Source organism: Cicer arietinum, chromosome 7 (genome assembly GCF_000331145.2).
Source record: "Cicer arietinum cultivar CDC Frontier isolate Library 1 chromosome 7, Cicar.CDCFrontier_v2.0, whole genome shotgun sequence".
NCBI lineage: Eukaryota > Viridiplantae > Streptophyta > Magnoliopsida > Fabales > Fabaceae > Cicer > Cicer arietinum.
This window is the reverse complement of record NC_021166.2, coordinates 40,970,397-40,991,388: the sequence shown is the minus strand read 5'-3', so window position 1 is coordinate 40,991,388 and position 20,992 is coordinate 40,970,397. Positions and strand designations below refer to the sequence as shown.

The 20,992-nt window shown below is 32.9% G+C and overlaps 3 protein-coding genes across 3 annotated transcripts; 2 read left to right on the top strand and 1 right to left on the bottom strand.

The window, feature by feature from the left end:
* Positions 1 to 1,413: 1,413 nt before the first annotated feature.
* LOC101502409 (uncharacterized) lies at positions 1,414 to 8,247 on the top strand. The gene is made up of 9 exons (XM_004511069.4): positions 1,414 to 1,541; positions 5,818 to 5,985; positions 6,082 to 6,520; positions 6,609 to 6,853; positions 6,933 to 7,139; positions 7,214 to 7,306; positions 7,380 to 7,481; positions 7,609 to 7,902; positions 8,078 to 8,247. The coding sequence occupies exons 2-9, from the start codon at positions 5,854 to 5,856 to the stop codon at positions 8,171 to 8,173; spliced, it is 1,608 nt and encodes a 535-aa protein (XP_004511126.3). The 5' UTR covers positions 1,414 to 1,541; positions 5,818 to 5,853; the 3' UTR covers positions 8,174 to 8,247.
* LOC101506483 (uncharacterized) lies at positions 1,964 to 5,643 on the top strand. The gene is made up of 4 exons (XM_027336914.2): positions 1,964 to 4,275; positions 4,359 to 4,676; positions 4,755 to 4,824; positions 4,945 to 5,643. The coding sequence occupies exons 1-4, from the start codon at positions 1,964 to 1,966 to the stop codon at positions 5,641 to 5,643; spliced, it is 3,399 nt and encodes a 1,132-aa protein (XP_027192715.2).
* Positions 8,248 to 18,728: 10,481 nt separating the features above from the next.
* Positions 18,729 to 19,603, bottom strand: LOC101502082 (uncharacterized). The gene has a single exon (XM_004511068.4). It carries the CDS (start codon positions 19,471 to 19,473, stop codon positions 18,901 to 18,903), a length of 573 nt encoding a protein of 190 aa, XP_004511125.1. The 5' UTR covers positions 19,474 to 19,603; the 3' UTR covers positions 18,729 to 18,900.
* Positions 19,604 to 20,992: the final 1,389 nt, after the last annotated feature.

Below are 20,992 nucleotides of genomic sequence, written 5' to 3'. Positions count from 1 at the left end.
GATAGTTTGATAGATTGAGAATAGTTTAAAGACTATTTATCAGTTTTGGAATAGTTTAAATGAGTTATCATTTTATAAAAAATAATAATTTTTGGTTGTGATGCATGTAATTTTCAAAATATTATACAAATTAAAGGCTGTCAAAACATAAAAAATAATATGAGAAAAAAATTTCAAAAGTGAAAAACTCTGAATTATGAAAATTCTCCTAGTTGACCGTGTGCTTTTTGAGCTATACTGCCTTGGTGATGGAACTGTTGAATAATACAGGTATCAGAAGGCTGTTACCTGACTTGCCAATTATGTGTAGAGTTCATAGATAGGAAGCGTCAGATTTTGTTATCTTTATAGATTATGTATGGGTTGGAGAGTGTGTCAATGCCTGTATTTGGTAATACTTAGCTACAGCTTATACCATCTTAAAATGTGATTGTGAACCTAATAGTTGAACTTTTTGTTTGATAATCCTTTTTTCTCTGCGAGTTGCCCCTAATATCTTAAACTGAAAACAACAACAGTCATGTATTTCTAGTGATTTCAGATGAGAGGAAGAGGAAAATTGTTAGTCTGAATCATCCCAAAAACATTCTTAAGATTCTTGCGCCTAAAATCCCAGCCTGTAGGCTGCAGTGCCTATAATGGAGGCTGATACTTAATCCTTCCAAGTCCAAAGAATACACAGGTTTATTTACAAAACTATGCAAATTTTGCTGAGTCAAATAACCATATATATATTAAAATAATTTCAAGGTTTATTATTACTTATAAAATTTGATGAGTCTTAAATATTTTTTTAAAGTTATATAAAAAATTGACATAATCCTCATTGACAATGGAACAATGTTTCTTTTCATGAAATCACAGGGTACTTACAAACAGTTGATTAATTAAAAAAATAATCCAAAGGAATCACATTTACTACTCTGCTTCATTGAATTAACAATCCAATGTTCATACCTTGCTGAATTTGATAACATATTTTGCTTCATTAATCTACATTCTATAGCCTTGCTTTTTTGCTTTGTTGTTCCTTCTACACCTTTCGAATGTCTTTGTTTTGGTTCACTCCTACACCTTTGTTTTTGCCTTTGTATTTGTGGCAAATTTTATCTTTGAATAACATTACACAATTCTTTTTCACTTTTTTTTGCACATTATATTGGTTGGAGTAATCATTTTTTCTGTCTTTAAACTTTGGACTAGAAATTACATTTGGTTTTGAAATGAATTATAATAAAATCTTAGAATTATGATTATTTGAATTATGATTAGTGATTGGTTTGTTTGAGATTGGTTTGTTTGTTTTTAAAAATAATTTTCAGATTGATTTGTTTGCATTTGAAACTAGTTTACAGATTGATTTGTTTGCATTTAAAACTAGTTTTCAGATTGGTTTGTTGATGATTGGTTTATTGATTGAATTAGTTTCCAGTGACAGTGCTTCTTCGTGCCCATCTCCGGTGACGGCGCTGCTTTCAGCCTCTCTCTGGTGACGGTGTAGCGTAATACTTCTCCATCGACCGCGCAACATAACACAATAGGTAAGATACTTTTATTATGTAAAAGCTGATAGCGTAACACTTCTTCCTTTTTTTGTACTAAAGATGTTTGAGTGCTATGTTCTACACTTTGATTGCTAAATTCTGCACTTTCAGTTCTAATATTTGTTTGCATTTAATGGATAAACTGAAGTAAATAACATATGTTAATGATTGGTTTGTTTGCTTTTAAAAATAATTTCTAGTTTGATTTGTTTGTCGAGTACTATATACCTGTATACCTGGTCTAGTTCTATATTTTGAATGTTTATCGAGTACTATTTTCTATGAGTATGAGGTTGTTATGTTTTGTTCCTTTATGCCTAGTGAATCTATTCTGTTTAAGATCAATCTTTTTTTTTTGTTCTAAGTTGAATTATGTTATTTCTGTGTCAAAATAACATATGTTAAACTTCTTTATAGAAATGGATAAATCATGGATTAAGAAGCCACACACATCGGATGAATATGATCAAGGGATAAAGGAATTTATTAATTTTGCCTTTCGAGATGAATTAGAAAATGGCGAAATAATATGTCCTTGTAAACGTTGTGGTTTCAAAAAACCGCAGAGTAGAAGTGTAATGTATGATCACTTAAAGTGCAAACCATTTCCAAAGGGATACACCATTTGGGTACATCACGGAGAGTCCATAGGAGAAACTAGTACTATCTCACCTATTAGTATTTCTAATATAGTTCAAGACACAGTTGTCGTTGATGATCAAATGCAAAACATGATTAACGATGCTTTTGGAGTCGAAGATCATGCAAATGAAGTACCCATTGAATCAAATGCAGAGAAGGAGAAAAATGCAAGTACACAAAGGTATGAAGAGGCCAAAGAGTACTATGAATTAAGTAGAGAAGGAGAAAAACCTTTGTATGAAGGGTGTGTTAAATATTCAAGACTATCTTTTTTGGTAAAGTTGTATCACATCAAATGTTTATGTGGAATGACTAATAAAGCCATGACAATGGTTTTAGAGTTATTAAAAGATGCATTTGAATTTGCAAATATACCAAATTCATTCTATGAAGCCAAGAAAACAATCACCAAGCTTGGTTTAAATTATGAAAAAATCCCTGTTTGTCCGAATAATTGTATGCTTTATTGGGGTAATAAGGAAGATGAAGAAAGGGAGACCTGCAAAATTTGTAATACTTCGAAATGGAAATCAAAAGCAAAAGTTGGTGCAGTTGGAGTGTCTGGTGATGGCAATAATCGAAAGAAAGTTCCTGCAAAAGTTCTTCGCTATTTTCCATTAAAACCACGGTTACAAAGATTATTTTTGTCGTCAAAGTCGGCCGAGGATATGAGATGGCATGCAAATGATAGTAAGAATGATGGAATGTTGAGGCATCCTAGAGATTCTGAAGCATGGAAACATTTTGACTTGACACACCCTTGGTTTGCATCAGACCCGCGAAATGTGCGTCTTGCATTAGCTAGTGATGGTTTTAATCCTTTTGGTATGATGAGTACAAATTATAGTATTTGGCCAGTTATTCTCATTCCATACAACACTCCTCCATGGGTGTGCATGAAACATACATCTTTTATAATGTCAATGATAATTCCCGGTAAAAAAATGCCAGGAAATGATATTGATGTCTATTTACAACCTCTAGTAAAAGAATTAAAGGAGTTATGGACAACAGGTGTCGATACATACGATTCTTTTAAAAAAGAGATGTTCACATTACATGCAACTTTGATGTGGACAATTAGTGATTTTCCAGGGCTGGGTACACTTTCTGGGTGGAACACTTACACTGGACTTGCTTGCCCATCGTGTAACATGGACTCTACTCCTCGTCGTCTTCCACATAGCAAAAAATGGTGTTTTATGGGTCATCGTCGTTTTCTTGATCAGAGACATAGATTTAGATTGAACAAGGTTCGCTTTGATGGTCAACAAGATATGCGTGGTCCACCTAAAATGTTATCTGGGCTTCAAATTCTTGAACAGGTTCAAAATATTGATGTCACATTTGGTAGAAAGCCAGATAAAGAAAGGTCGGGAAAAAGAATACGTGGTGGACGACCTACACAAGGTGTCAATCAACAATGGAAAAAGAAAAGCATATTCTTTGAACTTCCATATTGGAAGGATAATCTTCTGCGCCACAATCTTGACATGATGCATATTGAGAAAAATGTGTGCGATAATATCATATTTACTTTGCTAAATGATAGCACAAAAAGTAAAGATCATCTTAATGCAAGAAAAGACCTTAAAGCTATGGGCATAAGACCTGACCTTTGGCCCAATGAAAATGGAAGAATTTCTCCAGCCGTCTTTACTCTTACTACTAAAGGTAAGAAGAGATTTTTAACAACTTTAAAGAATATCACTGTGCCTGATGGTTATTCAAGCAACATTTCTAGATGCATTGACATGGAAAATCTTAAGTTGAATGGAATGTTGAAGAGTCATGATTGTCACATATTGATGGAACAACTTCTACCGTTAGCCATTCGAGCAACATTACCTGATGATGTTTCAGCTATAATGATTGAGTTTTGCTCACTTTTTAGACAATTATGCAGTAAAGTATTGAATGTTGATGATTTGGAAAAATTGCAAAATCAGGTTGTCCTCACTTTATGCCACATGGAAATGATATTTCCTCCCTCATTCTTCACTGTTATGGTTCACTTGGTTGTTCACCTTGTTGAAGAAGTTAAACTTGGAGGTCCTGTTCATTATCGATGGATGTATCCTGTTGAAAGGTAAAATATGCGTGTTCTTGTTCCTTCAATAATTAGTAGTTGACAATTTTGTTCTAACTAATATTATTTTGGTTCAATAATAGGTACTTAGGAATACTTAAATCGTATGTACGTAATAAAGCACGACCAGAAGGGTCTATTGCAGAAGGATACCTTGTACAAGAGATTCTTACATTTTGTTCAAGGTATATAGAAAACATTGAGACTAGATGGAATCAACTTGGTCGTGTAGATGATGAGCCTATTAATGAGATACAAACTGACTCACGTGTAGCTGAATTATTTCCTAGAGTTGGAAAATCGGTTGGTGGTTCTTCATACTACACCCTTACACCAATTGAAAAGTTACAAGCTCATAGACACGTTTTAACAAACTGCATCATAGTTGACTACTATCTAAGGTAAGTAATTTTATTATATTTGTATTATTTACCACTAATTTTTTTTCCGTATACATCTAATTTGAAATAACCAAATAGGCAATATAGAAGTATTATTCGAAGCCAAATGAGGAGTGGTGCAAGGAGTACTTCTGAGGTAGACAAGAAGGTTCATAGAGAGTTTCCTCATTGGTTCCGCAATCGTGTTAGTGTTCATGACAAAATTGGTGATTGAGTTGCTTTGATTTTTAATAAGAATGTGACTAATTGTATATTTTATGGTGTTCAGATTTGCAACAATCTCGACAACATTAGTGGATCAGATAAAAATGTTCTCGTTAGTCTTGCTCAAGGTCCTTCTGATAAAGTTAGAAGGTTCACTGCATTTAATGTCAATGGTTTCAAATTTCGAACATTGGCACGAGACAATTTATTAAAAACTCAAAATAGTGGAGTTTTTGGCATGTTCGGAACACGAAGTTACTCAAGCAATAGTGATGCCCAAATGAGATTTGGAGGAGTGCCTTACTATGGAAGATTGATAGATATCATTGAGGTTTCCTATGATGGCTTCAAAGTGCCCATGTTTAAATGCAAATGGGCGAATACCACAAATCCAAGAGGCATTAAGACAGATAAGTTGGGTTTTACCTCTATAAATTTTGCAAGACTAATACATACTGGGGAGCATGAAGATGATGAGCCATACATTAAAGCGTCAGAAGCTCAAATGGTTTATTATGTGGATGATGAAAAGGAACAAGGATGGAGCATACCTATTCATTTAAAGCCACGGGACTTGTATGACATGGGTGGAGATGATGAAATTATGGCACCCATTGAACCATACCCATCTCAAAATTTGGAACACATTTTTTCTAATGAAACCACACATATACAATTGGCAAGAATGACTACAGATGATGATCCTGAAACTTCAACTTTTAATGATGATTTTGATGACAACAATCATGATATGAATTTATGATTGTTAATAATTCTTGTTTGTTGTTTATGACATGGTACTCTTCAATCTATGTTATTTTTTTACTACTTTCTTTTACTGTTGCATTGTGTTTGATGTGCTCATTTTTGTTATTGTGTTCATTTTTGTGTTTAGCTATTTGCATTAGTCTAACTTGGTTGTCATCAATGTTTGCAGTGTAAGTGTGTTTGGAGACTCAATCTTGTGAACAAAATGGAATCATCATATGAGGATATTCGACGTAAAACAATGGAAGAGAATAAAAAAAGGATGGAGGCTCTCAATCTAACTCATCTCTCTCAATCCCTTCACAAATCTTCTTCCACCATTTCAAAAACCTCACCGGTTAGTAATAACTAAAAATACTAAAATTACAAAATGTTTCTTATTTGTATTATATGTTGATTTTTATTTATTTACATTAATAATAAATGATTGTAGCGTTTCACGAAGGGTCGGCCGAGGGTTATACTACCAGGAGATCTTCAAGTAACCAAAATGAAGCACTTGCGGAGACATGGTTTACAACCAACGTTCCAAGTGATAGAACCACTACCATCTCCGATGACAACACCGACAAATCCACCATCTTCTCAAGCACCGCCTTCTCAAGCACCACCTTTTCAAGCACCACCTTCTCAAGCGACAACATCGCTAGCTGTGCAAACGATAGAACCACATCTTTCTCCGGTGACAACAACACCAACTACTGTGCAAGCGACAGAAGCAACACCTTCTCAAGTGACAACACCAAGATCAGTGCAAGAGACAGAAACAACACATTTCCAAGAGACATCCTCTCACTCTGAAGATGTGGTAGAAGATGAGCCAGAAATTTCTCAAAAAAGGAATTTTACATTTTGGGATGTAGAAGTCATTAGTATGTTATCTAATGTCTAATTATATTTATAAAATTTAATTGTTTTACATGATTGCAATATGACATATTTCATTGACTTATGTGTTAGATGAGGCGGGACATATTTCAAAGACACACTTAAGGGTATCAGACGTGCTTGAAGCTCCTCCTAATGTTAGCAGAATAATAACTAGATGGAATTCAAATGGGCAACCGGTAGGATCAGCTGCTGGTTTGTTAGGCGGTTTTTTGGGTGAAATTGCAAGGAAGTTTAAGGATTTTCCTATAATGTACGACAATTGGAAACTAGTTCCATCGACAAGAAAAAATGAAATTTTTAAGGATAAAATACAGGTATCAATTATAAACAACTGAATATTCTTTATTGTTTTGATTGTAAACTAATTTTTTTTTTTTTTTATGATTATGCTAGTCAAAATTTGTTGTCGATGATAAAGACAACAAAAAATATATCCTTTCAAGCCTTGGAAAGAAATGGCGAGATGCACGATGTAGGTTGTTTAAGAAATTTTATAAGTGGGACATTTCTTTGGAGGAAAATCTACAAAATTATCCACGTTCTATTAATCAAGACCATTGGACTATTTTTGTCCAATACAGGCGTAAGACAGATACAATGGTAACTATTCTTTTCTTGCGTTGTCATTTGTTTTCTATTGTTTAGTTTTTTTATGTCATTTGTTATCATTGTAGGAGAAGGCTGATAAAAATGCTGCAAATAGAGAAAAGCTAAAGATCCTTCATACATTAGGCTCTAAGACGCTTGCAAGGAAGAGGGATGAGTTGGTAGGATTTTTTCAATCTACTATTGATTGCATACTTAATTGAACATGTACTTATTACATGTGTTTACTTGTAGGAACTGAGAGATGGTCGAAAATACAGTAGGGGTGAAATGTATTCAATTTGTCATAAAAAGTCTGATGGGTCATTTGTCAACGACGAAGCCAAGGAAAAATATGTAAGTGTAAATAATAGAAGTGTTATGTAATTGTAACTATTTGTTATTGACCACCTTATAAATCAAAGATGCAACTGTTAGTTTTGGTAATAGTGAGGAATTTAGTTTGCTTTATCTGTTTGCACAGGAACAATTGCAAGCTGAAATTGGGAAGACTCCTTCTCCAAATGAAGCATTTGTTAATGTGTTTGGAAAAGAACATCCTGGATATGTTCGTTGTATGGGACTTGGAATAACACCATCACAAATTACTACATCTACTTCTCACTCTGTAAGATCGATGTCTTCCTCTGAAGCTAATGAAAAGATGGAGAAAATGCAAGCTGAAATTGATAGGCTTAAGAAAAGGGATTCTGAAGTTGATATGTTGAAGGAGCAAATTGCTTTCTTGATGCAAATGCAAAATTCTAGAGACAAACAGGTAAAATTATTTTCATAGCAAACATATTTAAAAATCTTGTGAGAGTTGTTTGTCTTTGATTAAAAATATTAATTGTGTAAAGGTTTCTTATAGCTATAAGAGAAATTTAGTTAATTAGTTTTGACAATATTTATCAATATTCATTGAGGTTAATATATACTTTTTTTTTTTTCAGGCAATGGACATAGAATCGCCAATAGATGGTAGACGTTCATCTGAGTCCAGCCACCAACCTGATGATCGTGGAACAACTTCATTAGGGACTAATTAGATATTTGGATGAACTTCTAAGTTTGATGGAGTTGTTTTGTATTGTTAGCTACTCCACTAATTAATGTTTTGAATATTTAAACTATTTTATTTGTTGTTTTAGTTAACTTCAATGTATGAATTGGTGTTATTTGTTTTGAAAAAATTATATAAATTGGATTTTAGGTACAATAGTTATTAATTATGTATTTAAATTATGTGGATGGTATTTATGAATATTTTTTATTTTAATTGATTAAAAATAGGAAAAAAATTGTATCATATTTTTTTATTTTAAATTATTAGGTTTGCGACGGTTCAAACTGCCTCAAAGTAAATATAGCGACGGTTGATAACTGTCGTAATTGTGCAGAAAAAAATAAATTTGAGTTTGTTCTAAGTGTCGCAAAATATATTTTCCAAAAGGATGGGACTAATGCCTATAGATAAATGAGTCACTTATGATGGTAACCCGACCTAAAAGACTGGAGATCCCAAGAATTAGGTTCAATGGGTAATAACAAGTCATAGTGATATGAGATGAACATGCTATGTTTTATATGAGAAGCATGATTCCTGAAGCGATAAAAGGATGAGATAATAGAAACTCTTAATGAGATCTATACTCTATGTGGAGTGGGGTACTTAGCTACAAGAGTACTCTTGATAGACTCACCTACGTGAATGTGGAAGTGGGGGCCGCTTCCTATGGAATTTCGAGGCAGAATTCCTAGAGCGTTCACTAGACTGGGATACACGTGCATGGCCCTAAATGCACGAGCTTTTTAGAATACACCTAATGAAAAGGTTGTGTGTGGGTTTGATGTCAGAGATGGAGTTCAAGACTATGAGTCACTCTTGTTGAATCTGAATCTTACTCGCTATGCAAAGGTTCAAGTCGAAAGACACCTTTGCTTATGCACAATCTTATAGAAGCGTCTGATGCTATTCAAAAACATATTTTTTAAATTCAAGTGGAGGATTGTTGGAAATGATGATGCCTTTAATGAAGAATTCATTGGAAATAATGAAGTCGTTTATGAGAGCTAGTGGTGTTGTGAATTAAAAAAATTGAGAAGTCCCACATTGGAGGGATACCACACACTAGTAGGGTATATAAGGTGGAGGTAATGAACTTGGGATGGGCCCCAATGGGCACCCCAATTTTGTGAAGGAGGGAGAACGCAAGCAAATTGACCACCACACACGCGCGCGCGCCGCCGCCGTCCGTCCTTCCGGCTGGCCTGGCCTGGCTCGGCTTTGGCTTTGTGGTGTATTATTATTTTGCCTAAAATTAATTAATCATTTTTTAATTAACTGATTGCTTGCGTTCCATCTCTAATTGAAACGTTAATTACGTAATTGCCCTCCACCTAGTCATATCTGATCCAGTCATCATCCCTGAATTCGTGCGTTTGTTTTGCCCGGTCAAAACCCTAATTTTGGTCTCACGTTTCCTTGCTGTCCGGTCAAAAGTCAGAGTCAATTTTCCTAAGTTTGGGGTGCACGATTCGTGGTCTTGGAGCGCACGTTTCTGAGAGCACTACTTGGAGCGCACGTTCTGGTGATCCATGGATCTCTCAGATCCAGTTGCGATTTTTTCCTATAAATAGAGGGTTCTCCCCAGTTGGAAAATCACACCAAAAACACTCCGCATCTGAGGCTTTTCTCTCTTCTCCCCCTTCTTACTGCTTCATCTCTTTCTTCCTTTTCGAGTGGTCATTGTGCCATATTACGAGTGTTAGTCGTAAGACTGCCATACTACGAGTGTCAGTCGTAAAACTGCCATATTGAGGGTGTAATTCTAGAACGGTTTTCTACAGTGCAGTAGAACTCCGATACAGAGTATTTGGGCTGTTTTATCCTGGGGACTTCGTGGTTGATAGTCTGCCTTGCACAATTTTGGACAGTGCCTCAAAACGTCTTAAAGATAGCGACCTAGTCCGCGACTCAACCCAGTAATACTTTCGGTGGCATAAATTGTTTTCAAAGGTTTTCGATTTTCAAAAACAACAAGAAACAAAGAGAAAATATTGACATTTAAAAACAAAGAGATTTGTCTTAATTAAAAGAAGATGAGAGAGTGTATAGTTAATAAAGATGGGAAAGAGGAAATGAAAAGGAGCAGATCTATTGTGGAGAGATCATGGTGAATAAAAATATTCATTATATACCACTTTTCAATCGAAATCATCATTTTAAGAATGTAATTCGATTGATAAACTAAGAAATGTTGAAAGAATTTTAAACAAAATTTCATCTAGAAAATTAATGTAATCTAACTTAATTATTAATATTTGCCTATAGATTATTCCATAAACTGATTTTATGTCCTCCAAAGGGAAATGCTAGATTAACTCTCAAATTGATTCCAAATTGTAGCAAACCATTTAGGCCAAATTGATAGTATAATTGTAACTTGGACCACCTTTTCTTTCCGTAAGTTCTGGTTTACCGACATTATTAATTTCCACCAGTTCTTGCTATTTGCAATAAATAAAACTATTAAATAAGACAAAGCAGAGATACCCTACATAAAGGACAAAGCAATAAAAAAAGGCTTAACTAAGGTGTTTTTCTTCCCTTTGTCCCAAGTAAAGTAGCGTAGCCGTAACGTAACAGTACTATCCGCTGTGCCATGTCCATTAAATGAGGATCCAAATCGATGTAATTCTTACATGGGAATAGAACAAGTCTAGTTAGGTTTTATAAAAACTGAATTTTATCTGTCAATGAATTCAAAGCTTAAATTTATCTTGTGGTTTATTGTTAATTTGAAAAGTTTGACTCTTATTAAAAATTTTATTTTAAATAAATAATTAAATATATTTTTAAATAAATTAACGAATTAATATATCAATAAAATTAAATATTATAATAATATTTAATGACATGATTTATATGATATTCTACTTTAATTTTATTTTATAATAATATATTTAAAAATGTCAAAAAGTAAATAAAGTTTAATAATTAAAAAAATTAAATTTTAATATAATAATAAATATCATTTATATTTATTTAAATAAATCAATCTAATAGATTTTATAACAAAATAGTTTTTTAAAAATATTTTGTCTTTACTGTTAAAAAAAAATTCTAAAATTCTAATTTAATCTGATTTGATGAAGACTAAATCGTAGACCCATGTCATTGGATCTTTCAATATCAATCAAACAATTAAAATTAAAATTTGATATTTTTAATTATAAAATTAAAATCTAAAATGTTTTACACAATCCGAACTCGATCAAATATCCCATAAAATCTTGATTCCATTGAATTCAGGATTTTGTGATTGGCATAAATCCAAATGCATTAAATTAAATGCTTATAAAGCATTCAGGTTGCTTCAACAAACTAATAGAAAAAGTTGAATTCCCAATGGAAAAGTAATGAGGCAATAACATAAATTCATCTCAATTTAGCAGCAAAATGTTTAATTAGCAAAAATAGAAGTCCAAATTTATTTTTGTGTCTATAATCTCTTCATTATTTCCTAGAGAAATTAATTATTATAATTTAAAACTCTTCTCCCATTAAAAGCTCTCTCAATCTCACTTATTATGCATCTTCATTAATTCACTCCTCACACCTACATTATAGCTCCGAACATGGTTTTAAATTGGAGTTATGCATGAGTTTGCAGTTACACATTAAACTTTTACATCCTAGAAAAATACAAACAAATATAGAGACGGCTAAATTACATTTGTGATCCTTTAACTTAATCTCAGGTAACGTTTTAGTCCTTTATCTTTTTTTTTTCCCCGATTTAGTCCTTTATTCCTAACAATATCAAATAAAGTATGAAAATATGAGTTTATTTGAAGATTTGCGTTACGAATTTGATGAAATTTGTATTATATTGAAGAATATAATTAATTTTATGAGTTTTGATTGAATTTTTTTTTTTTGAATTTTTGTATAAAAAAGGATAACATTGTTGAAATTTTAAAACATAAAATATCAAATTGTAACTTAAAATTAAAATAAAGGACCAAGTCGGGAAAAAAAAAATAAAGGACTAAAATGTTACCTGAGATTAAGTTAAAGGACCACAAATGTAATTTAGCCTATAGAGACTTTCAAATCTGAAATATTACAACTGCAATTGCGGTTGCAGACAACAGTTTAAAACCATGACAAGAAACTAACACAATATTTTGTGTTTATAATTAAGCTAAAAAATAAAGGAGATGCATAAAAAAATTGACATTACTAAAAAAATTAAATTATCAGAAAAAATTAAAGAAAAAAAATAAAATTGATCTCTAATTATTATATCTCTCATTACATATTTTACTCTTTTTTATTTCTAATTTTCGTCTGCTTTTAAATTTTTCAAGTAGGGTGATGCTTTAAGGATAAAATTTTTTACTAGAGAAACTATAGGATAAACCAACCTTGTATTCAATAGAACTAAGACTATATTACAATTATGGAACAAACCACTAACACAAATTCATATACACCAATCATAATTTCAAAAAATAAAAAAATAAAAATGATAAAATGTAACTGTTTCCTATTGTTGGAAACCAAGATCGATCTTGGTTTGTGACTGAAAAACGGAGAACGTTCTTCGTTTTCAGTTTTGTATAAGTCAAGTTAGTTTGATTGTATGTAACCAACTAATTAACTAACCATTTTGTTAGTTAGCTAGTTAAGAAGAAGTTAGTCGAAAACAATGTAATAGATGCTATGTATAAATAGCATACTCATCTCAATAAACAATACACACAATATATTCAATTCATTCATTCTTTCTTGCTGAGTTTTATTTTCATTAAAACAGCTTGAAAACGCCAATAAGTGGTACCAGAGCAAGGTTTCGATCCCAAAGAGTGAAAACACGAGTGAAGTGTGAGGATCAAACACGAGTGTGTGTGAGGATGGGTTCAAGTACAAACAATGGAAATTTTCCAGCCCACATGCCACATTTTGATGGAAAAGATTGAGATAGATGAAGAGTGCAGATTCGAGCATTGTTTGGATTCCAAGAAGTGTTCGAAATCATAGAGAAATGTTTCGAAGATCTGGGAGCCAATCCAACAGAGGAACATCTATTAAGATTCAAAGAAAACAAGAAGAAAGATTGCAAGGCCATCTTCACTCTTCATCAATTCCTTGACACGACCAACTTTGACAAAATTTCTGATGCAAAAAGTGCAAAAGAAGCATGGGACATTTTGGAGAAGTGTTATTCTGGTGGAACCAAGGTCAAGAAAGTAAAATTGCAGATCTTACATAAACAATTCGAAGTGTTGCAGATGGAGGAACACGAGAAGGTTTCAAATTTGATTTCAAGATTGAGGAGCATCACAAATCAGATGGCTAGCCGTGGAGAGAAGTTGTTTGAATAGAAATTGTGTTAAAAGATCTTGAGATCATTGCATCCTAGGTTCGACTATGTTGTGTGCGCAATTGAAAAATCTAAAGATATTTCCACATTGAGTCTTGAAGAGTTGCAAGGAACTCTAGAAGCAAGAGAGTTGAGAATGGATGAAATGAGTGGGGGAAATTCTGGAAATCAGGCATTGGTAGCATATGCCAATAAGAGGAGAGACTAGAAAAAGAAATGGAGGAAGAACAAATTCAAGAAACCTGAAGATAAGTCTGAATCTTCATCAAAATGAGGAAATTTGAGTGGTAAATCAAAAGGAAATTCAAGAAACTTTGACAAGAAAAAGGTGCAATGTTACAAATATGAGGAGTATGGACATTTTGCAGATGAATATTGGGCTGACAAAGGAGGGAAACAGAAGAAGAAATGAGAAGATGAAGCATGCGCTGCTTAAGAATGTTCTTCATCAAACTCAGATACAATCTTGTTGTTGGCTACCACAAACGAAGACCGTTCTTCGTTTTCAGAAACAGTCTTGTTAATGGCCACCACAAACGAAGAACATTCTCCATCCCAGGTATGGTTCCTTGGTACTGGTTGTTCCAATCACATGACAAGTCATAAAGAATGGCTGGTAGATATTGATAAATCAAGAAGGAGTAAAATAAGGTTTGCTGATGATAGAACCTTGGAAGCTGAGGGAGCTGGCAACATGGTGATTAAAAGAAGAAATGGGAAGATAATAATGATAGAGAATGTACTGTATGTGCTAGGAATGAAGAGCAATTTGTTGAGCATTGGGCAGCTAATTCAAAAGGGTTTTCAAGTGATCATGAAGAATGATGCCTTAGAAATGTATGATGGGCAGAAGGAGATGATACTCAAGACTCCTCTTTCAAAGAACAAAACTTTTATCATCAACATACAAGCTGTTGATATCCAATGTTTGAATGCAGCAAGTTCAATTGATGAAAGTTGGTTGTGGCATTCAAGATTTTGCCATATTAACTTCAGAAGCTTGCAACAACTATGAGTTAAGAAGATGGTGAATAGAATTCTTATGGTTGATGTCCCTGAGAAGGTGTGTGAAGTATGTATGACAGGTAAACAACCAAGAAGTTCCTTCCAATCACAAGTGTAAGCAAGAGCAGAGAACGTTCTTGGAGTGATTCACAGTGACATATGTGGACCATTTGAAGTGCCATCATTAGGAGGTAATAAGTACTTCATAACTTTTGTTGATGAATTTAGTAGAAGGTTGTAGATTTATTTGATTAAAACCAAAGATGAAGCATTGAAAACATTCAAAAATTTCAAAATTAAAATGGAGAAACAAAGTGGAGAATCCATCAAGGTATTAAGAACAGATGGAGGAGGAGAATATACTTCACATGAATTCAAGGATTTTTGTATCAAGAATGGAATTGAACACGAGGTAACAGCTCCCTACACACCTAAACACAATGGTCTAGCTGAAAGGAGAAATAGAACCATTCTAGACATGACTAGAGGCATGATAAAAGAGAAGGGACTGCCACTTAAGTTCTGGGGAGAAGCTGCATCAACTACTGTCTATATTCTAAATAAATGTCCAACAAAGAAAAAGGAGAAAGTACCAGAAGAGATCTGGAGTGGAAGAAAACCAGTAGTCATGCATTTAAGAATATTTGGTGATCTATGTTTCAAATATGTACCAGACCAGAAGAGAAGGAAGTTGCAACACAAAAGTGAAGCAATGATCTTGATAGTGTAAAATACATGTTTTTGATGAAGACAAAGACCAAGGAAATTGATCAAGTTGCAAGCTCAAAAAGAAGTCAAACATCAAAGACAATTATGGTCAAATATGATAGAAGTTTTATAATGTAAAGGTACATGATGCAATCTAATATTCGTAGATTTCAAATGCACATGAGAACCTTTTATTTTAGCATATGCATCAAAAGAATTTTCAAAGTGTCAAAATATATAAATAATGTTTGAAAGTAATATTTTTGGCAAAATATAATATTGTATTCGAATACATGTTGTAGCCGAATACAGACAAGTCAGTAGCTAAAACTGAACATTTGTATTCGAATACGAGATAGTGTATTCGAATACGAGTGCTAAGCCAATAGAAAAACTGAACATCTGTATTCGAATACGAGACAATGTATTCGAATACGAGTGCTAAGTCAGTAACTAAAACTGCACATTTGTATTCGACTACAACCTGGTGTAGCCGAATACAAAACCAAGTCAGTGGCCAAATTCAAACATCTGTATTCGAATACAAGAACATGTATTCGAATACAAGCTTCAAAATTTAAATAAAACTGAACGTTAAAAAGATGTGTGTTCGACTACACACAAGATGTAGTCGAATACAACTGGAAACAATGCAATTTTTCAATTCTAAAATGGTTCCGGATCATTGCATTTCTTCATCAAACCTCTAGGAACGAAGGCCATTGATCTGAAGTGATGTTTATGGAGTATAAAGACCCCATAACACTAGTTTAATCAAAACCAATCCTACAACCAAACCTTGAACAAACTTTCTAAAATGTTTTGATTTATTCAAAGTTTCACTTTTATATTTCAAGTACAAATTTTACATTTTCATATCATTGAGAAAAGTTCTATAGTGTACTTGAAATTATATTGGATTGTTATCATTGTACATCAACTGTTATATCATATTAATCTAAGTCAAAATTAATATTGCTAAACCATTCAAGTGTTATAAATTCAGGAAAGTGGTATACTTTCTTCAAGTGTTGTAAATTGAGAAAAGTGGTGTTATTTCTTCAAGTTTTGTAAACTAAGATAGTGGTGTGCTATCTTAGGGTGATTGTTAGGAGTTTGTAACAAAGGTCCTAGGGTGGGACTTGTACTTATTCTAACAATAGTGGAAAATCTCTTGTGGTGTGAAAGAGGACTAGATGCACCCTTGGTTATAACGGGAACCAGGATAAACTTATGTGTTCTTTATTTTTCTGCCATTTATCTTTTCTATACACTATCTTAAATCAGAAAAATCAAACACTAAATCTCTAAAAACAAGAAAATTTCGAAACACCTAATTCAAACCCCCTCTTAGGTGCACCTCTGTACTTACAAATAGGATATCATCCAACAGGTGCCTACAAACTGTATAATCCCATCAGAGGCAAGGTGGTGATCAGTAGGGATGTCAAGATTGTTGAACATGAGAGCTGGAACTAGAAACAAAAGCAAATTGACAGCAGCAACATTGGGACTGGGAGCAAGCAACCAACAGCACAAACCAACCTTCACAAGTTCCTTTGCAAATAAAAAATGAGCAACATACCAGTGGAAATAGAGATGAAGAGGGAATCGAATCAAGCAGATCTCAAAGAACAAAAAAGCCACTAACTCATTTACAAGAATTTGAAGTGTACAATGATAGTGAAGTTGGCAGCAGTGGAGATTTAATGCATTTTGCCTTATTTGCTGATATATAACCTTTAAATATTGAAGAGACATTAAAGAAAGGACCCTGGAAGAAAGCAATGGTGGAAGATATCAATGCAATTGAGAAGAATCAAATAAGGTACTTGACAGATTTGCCTCCAAAACAAAAGCAAATTGGAGTAAAGTGGGTCTACAAGTTGAAGCTGAATCCAAATGGAACAATTGCTAAGTATAAAGCTAGATTGGTTGCCAAAGGATTCCTGCAAAGAACAGACATAGACTACTCTGAAGTGTTTGCTCTAGTGGTCAAAATTGAGACAATCAGGCTTGTGATAGCACTAGCATGTGCTAGGGGCTGGTTTATGTGACAGCTTGATGTAAAATTTGCATTTATGAATGGATGGCTGGAAGAAGAGCTGTATGTCTCTCAACCACCAGGTTTTGTGATTAAGGGAAAGGAGGGTAAAGTACTCAGATTGAGGAAAGCTCTATATAGTTTGAAGCAAGCACCAAGAGCCTGGACCAAAAGAATTGATGCATTTCTAATTGGCATTGGATTCATTAAATGCACAGTGGAATATGGAGTTTATGTGAAGCATTCCACACTGAATGGAGAGCATGCAATGATCTTGTTGTGTCTATATGTTGACGACTTATTGGTGACTGGCAGCAGCAACAAAACAATTATAGAATTCAAAGGAATCATGAAGGATGAGTTCGAAATGACAGACTTGGGCAAATTGAGCTATTTTCTGAGAATGGAGTTTGCTGAAACTGAATAAGGTCTGTTGATGCATCAGAAGAAGTATGCTAAAGAAATTCTGAGAAGGTTCAATATGGTTGGTTGCAACCCTACAACTATTCCAATGGAGATCAATGCAAAGCTGGAAATCGAATCTGAAGAGGAGCTGGCTGATTCAACCTTATTCAAACAAGCTGTCGGTTCACTAAGATACTTGTGCAATACAAGGCCTGACATATGCTATAGTTTGAGAGTGGTAAGCAGATTCATGGAGAGACCAAAGCACACTCATTGGCTGGCACTGAAAAGAATCATGAGATATGTCCAAGGCATAATTGGGAATGGCATTATGTTTGCAACAGATTTGAACAATAAAAATGAAGACTTAGTGCGATATTCAGATTTAGATTGGTGTGGAGACAAGAATGATAGAAGGAGCACAAGGTATGTGTTCAAATTCATGAAATCACCAATAGCATGAAGCTCAAAGAAGCCGCCTGTGATAGCACTATCATCATGCGAAGTTGAGTATATTGTTGGCAGTTATGCAGCCTGCCAAGCAATATGGTTGAAATCATTAATAACAGAGTTGAAGATTGAAATTTGCAGGCCAATTCCATTACTGATTGACAATATTTCAGCAATAAATCTGGCAAAGAACCCTGTGTCTCATGGAAGAAGCAAACAACATTGAAACAAGGTTTCACTTCTTAAGAGATCAAGTTGGAAGAAGCAAATTGAAGCTCATTTATTGTCAAACTGAAGTTCAACTGACTAATATAATGACCAAGACCTTAAGGACAAGTAGATTTGAAGAGTTGAGAAGATTGCTAAGTGTAAAATCACTTAGAAACTTGAATTAAGGGAAAGTGTTGGAAACCAAGATCGATCTTGGTTTGTGACTGAAAAACAGATAACGTTCTTCGTTTTCAGTTTTGTATAATTCAAGTTAGTTTGATTGTGTGTAACCATCTAACTAACTAACCACTTTGTTCGTTAGTTGGTTAAGAAGAAGTTAGTCACAAACAATGTAATAGAGACTATGTATAAATATCATGCTCATCTCAATAAACAACACACACAATATATTCAATTCATTCATTCCTTCTTGTTGAGTTTTATTTTCTTTAAAATACAGCTTAAAAACGCCAACACCTATTAGACACTGATACAATTTAGACACCAAATACATCTTCATTCTGAAGTGTCTGATTATGTGTTATATAAAGATACATCTTGATTACCTTATGCGCCTCTTGTAATTACTTTGGAAGCCACCATTAGAACTGGCGGAACGAGGAATTCCAAAGCACAATGTTGAAGTTGGTGAACCAGCACCATCATTTTCTGCATTTTCAACCCTGAAGTCAAAAGATGATCCATGGCTTAAGAATCTCCTCCTACCCCTCGCCGCGGAGGTAATTTTTGCAGAATCTACTGCTGATGATGAATTTGAAGGGTGTAAAGATGACAACGAAGACTGGTTGATTTTCTTGAGGTTTAGTTTTTGTAGCAATCCCAAAAGAAGATTGAATTTTGAGTGCTTTTTTTCGTTCCTTTTAGTGTTATTATTGATATTGTTGAAATGATAGGAAGGTGGAGGTGTAAGAGGAGGAAGAGTGGTTTGAGAGAATGTGTATTTGGGAGTACCAGGTTGAGATTCCCAAACAAATGGAACAGCAACAGAAACTCTGAAAGATGGGTTACAATTGGAACTTTCCTTTGAAAGTAACTTGCTGAAAAATTTGTCATCTTGTTTAATTTGAAGAACACTCTTTTGATGAATCTCACGTGTAGAAGTAGAACTTAACATCTTTGTTTGATTTGAAACACTGCAAAAGAAAGAGAAGAAAAAGTTTTGGGGATGGTTTCTGGTTTAAGTAAGAGTGTCAAATACAATTGGAGTTATCATAGTTTGCATATGTTTTTATATAAGCATATGGTAACAAATGAAACTAATTGGTTATTGACAGAAATTGGTATTAAAACTAGACCACAGTGTAAGTTACAAAAGTTGCAATTTTCTTTGCCTAACTGTTTTGACCATTTATTTCCGCTTATTTTACTCTAATTTACTAACTCTGTTTAATAAGAGAAAAAGAAATCAAATATATCTCTTATTAATATTATTAATTTGTCTTAAAATATAAAAACTAAGTTAAAACATTTAAATATAAATATTATTTTAGAAATATTAACACATAAAATAAACATATAAATATTCTAGCTAATAAAACTGAGAATTTATAAGCTAAATAATTTCATTTGAGAATTTATAAAACTGACTTGGATGCTAGCTTTTGATTTTTGAAACATTGGTTTTGGATCCACACTCATTGTACTTATGGCTTTTAAATTATGATGCAGAGTTTTTGACAAATACAGTAATGTGGTTATAACTGAGGAGTTCACTTAATTGATCTTGAAATTGTAGAGTTTGAGTATTTATTTTCTGAATTTGGAAATGAACTTTCCCTTATCAGTTGATATCACCGTTAAATAATTTAGGTAAAATTTAATTGGCGAGTTCATTTATTAGTCAACTCATTATCATATAAGAGATGAGTTAATTTGTTTGATTATGAAAATAAGATGAATTAATTTGTTCGATTTTGAAAACAAAAGTAAAATTGTTTTTTTTTTTTGAAATTAAATGTTATTATCATTGCAATAGTAACATTTTCATCTATATAATTAATTTTTTTTTCTTCCATGATTTTGTATTTTATTTTAAATTGTTTTTTATATAATTCATTTTTTTCCGTCTTCTATAGACTATAGCGTTTAAATAGTTGAAAATGAAAGAAAAAATACTCATCCAAAAATTAAAATCATCCAAAAATCAAAACCAAAACCAAATTCAACATGAACATAATAAATATTTTGTGTCCAATTTTAAATATAAGAAAAAATTGAATTTACATACATATAATGTATGAAAATCCAGTATTAGGACGAATGATCAGTTTGATTATATTTTTCAAAAACAACTCTATGTTTTTAAAGGTCGACAAATAATAAAATTTATTTTACAGAAATCTGTTTGTGTAAATCTAATTAACCATACCCTATGTTTAATGTTTTTAGGACTTTGTTTATTTTGTTTTTTAAGTATTTATGAAAGTTTTTATCTGTTTATTACATCTTTTAAAAACATGAAATTTAAAAATGATTTAAAATAATAAGTTGTTTTTAGAATTTAAAAACTTTATTTTTTAGAGATGATCATTAAAAAAAATAGTTTTCACTATAATAGATAAAAAATACTAATCTTGACAAATAATTTTTAAATTTCTAATATGGAAGTTTACACAATAATTTCTATTTTTCTC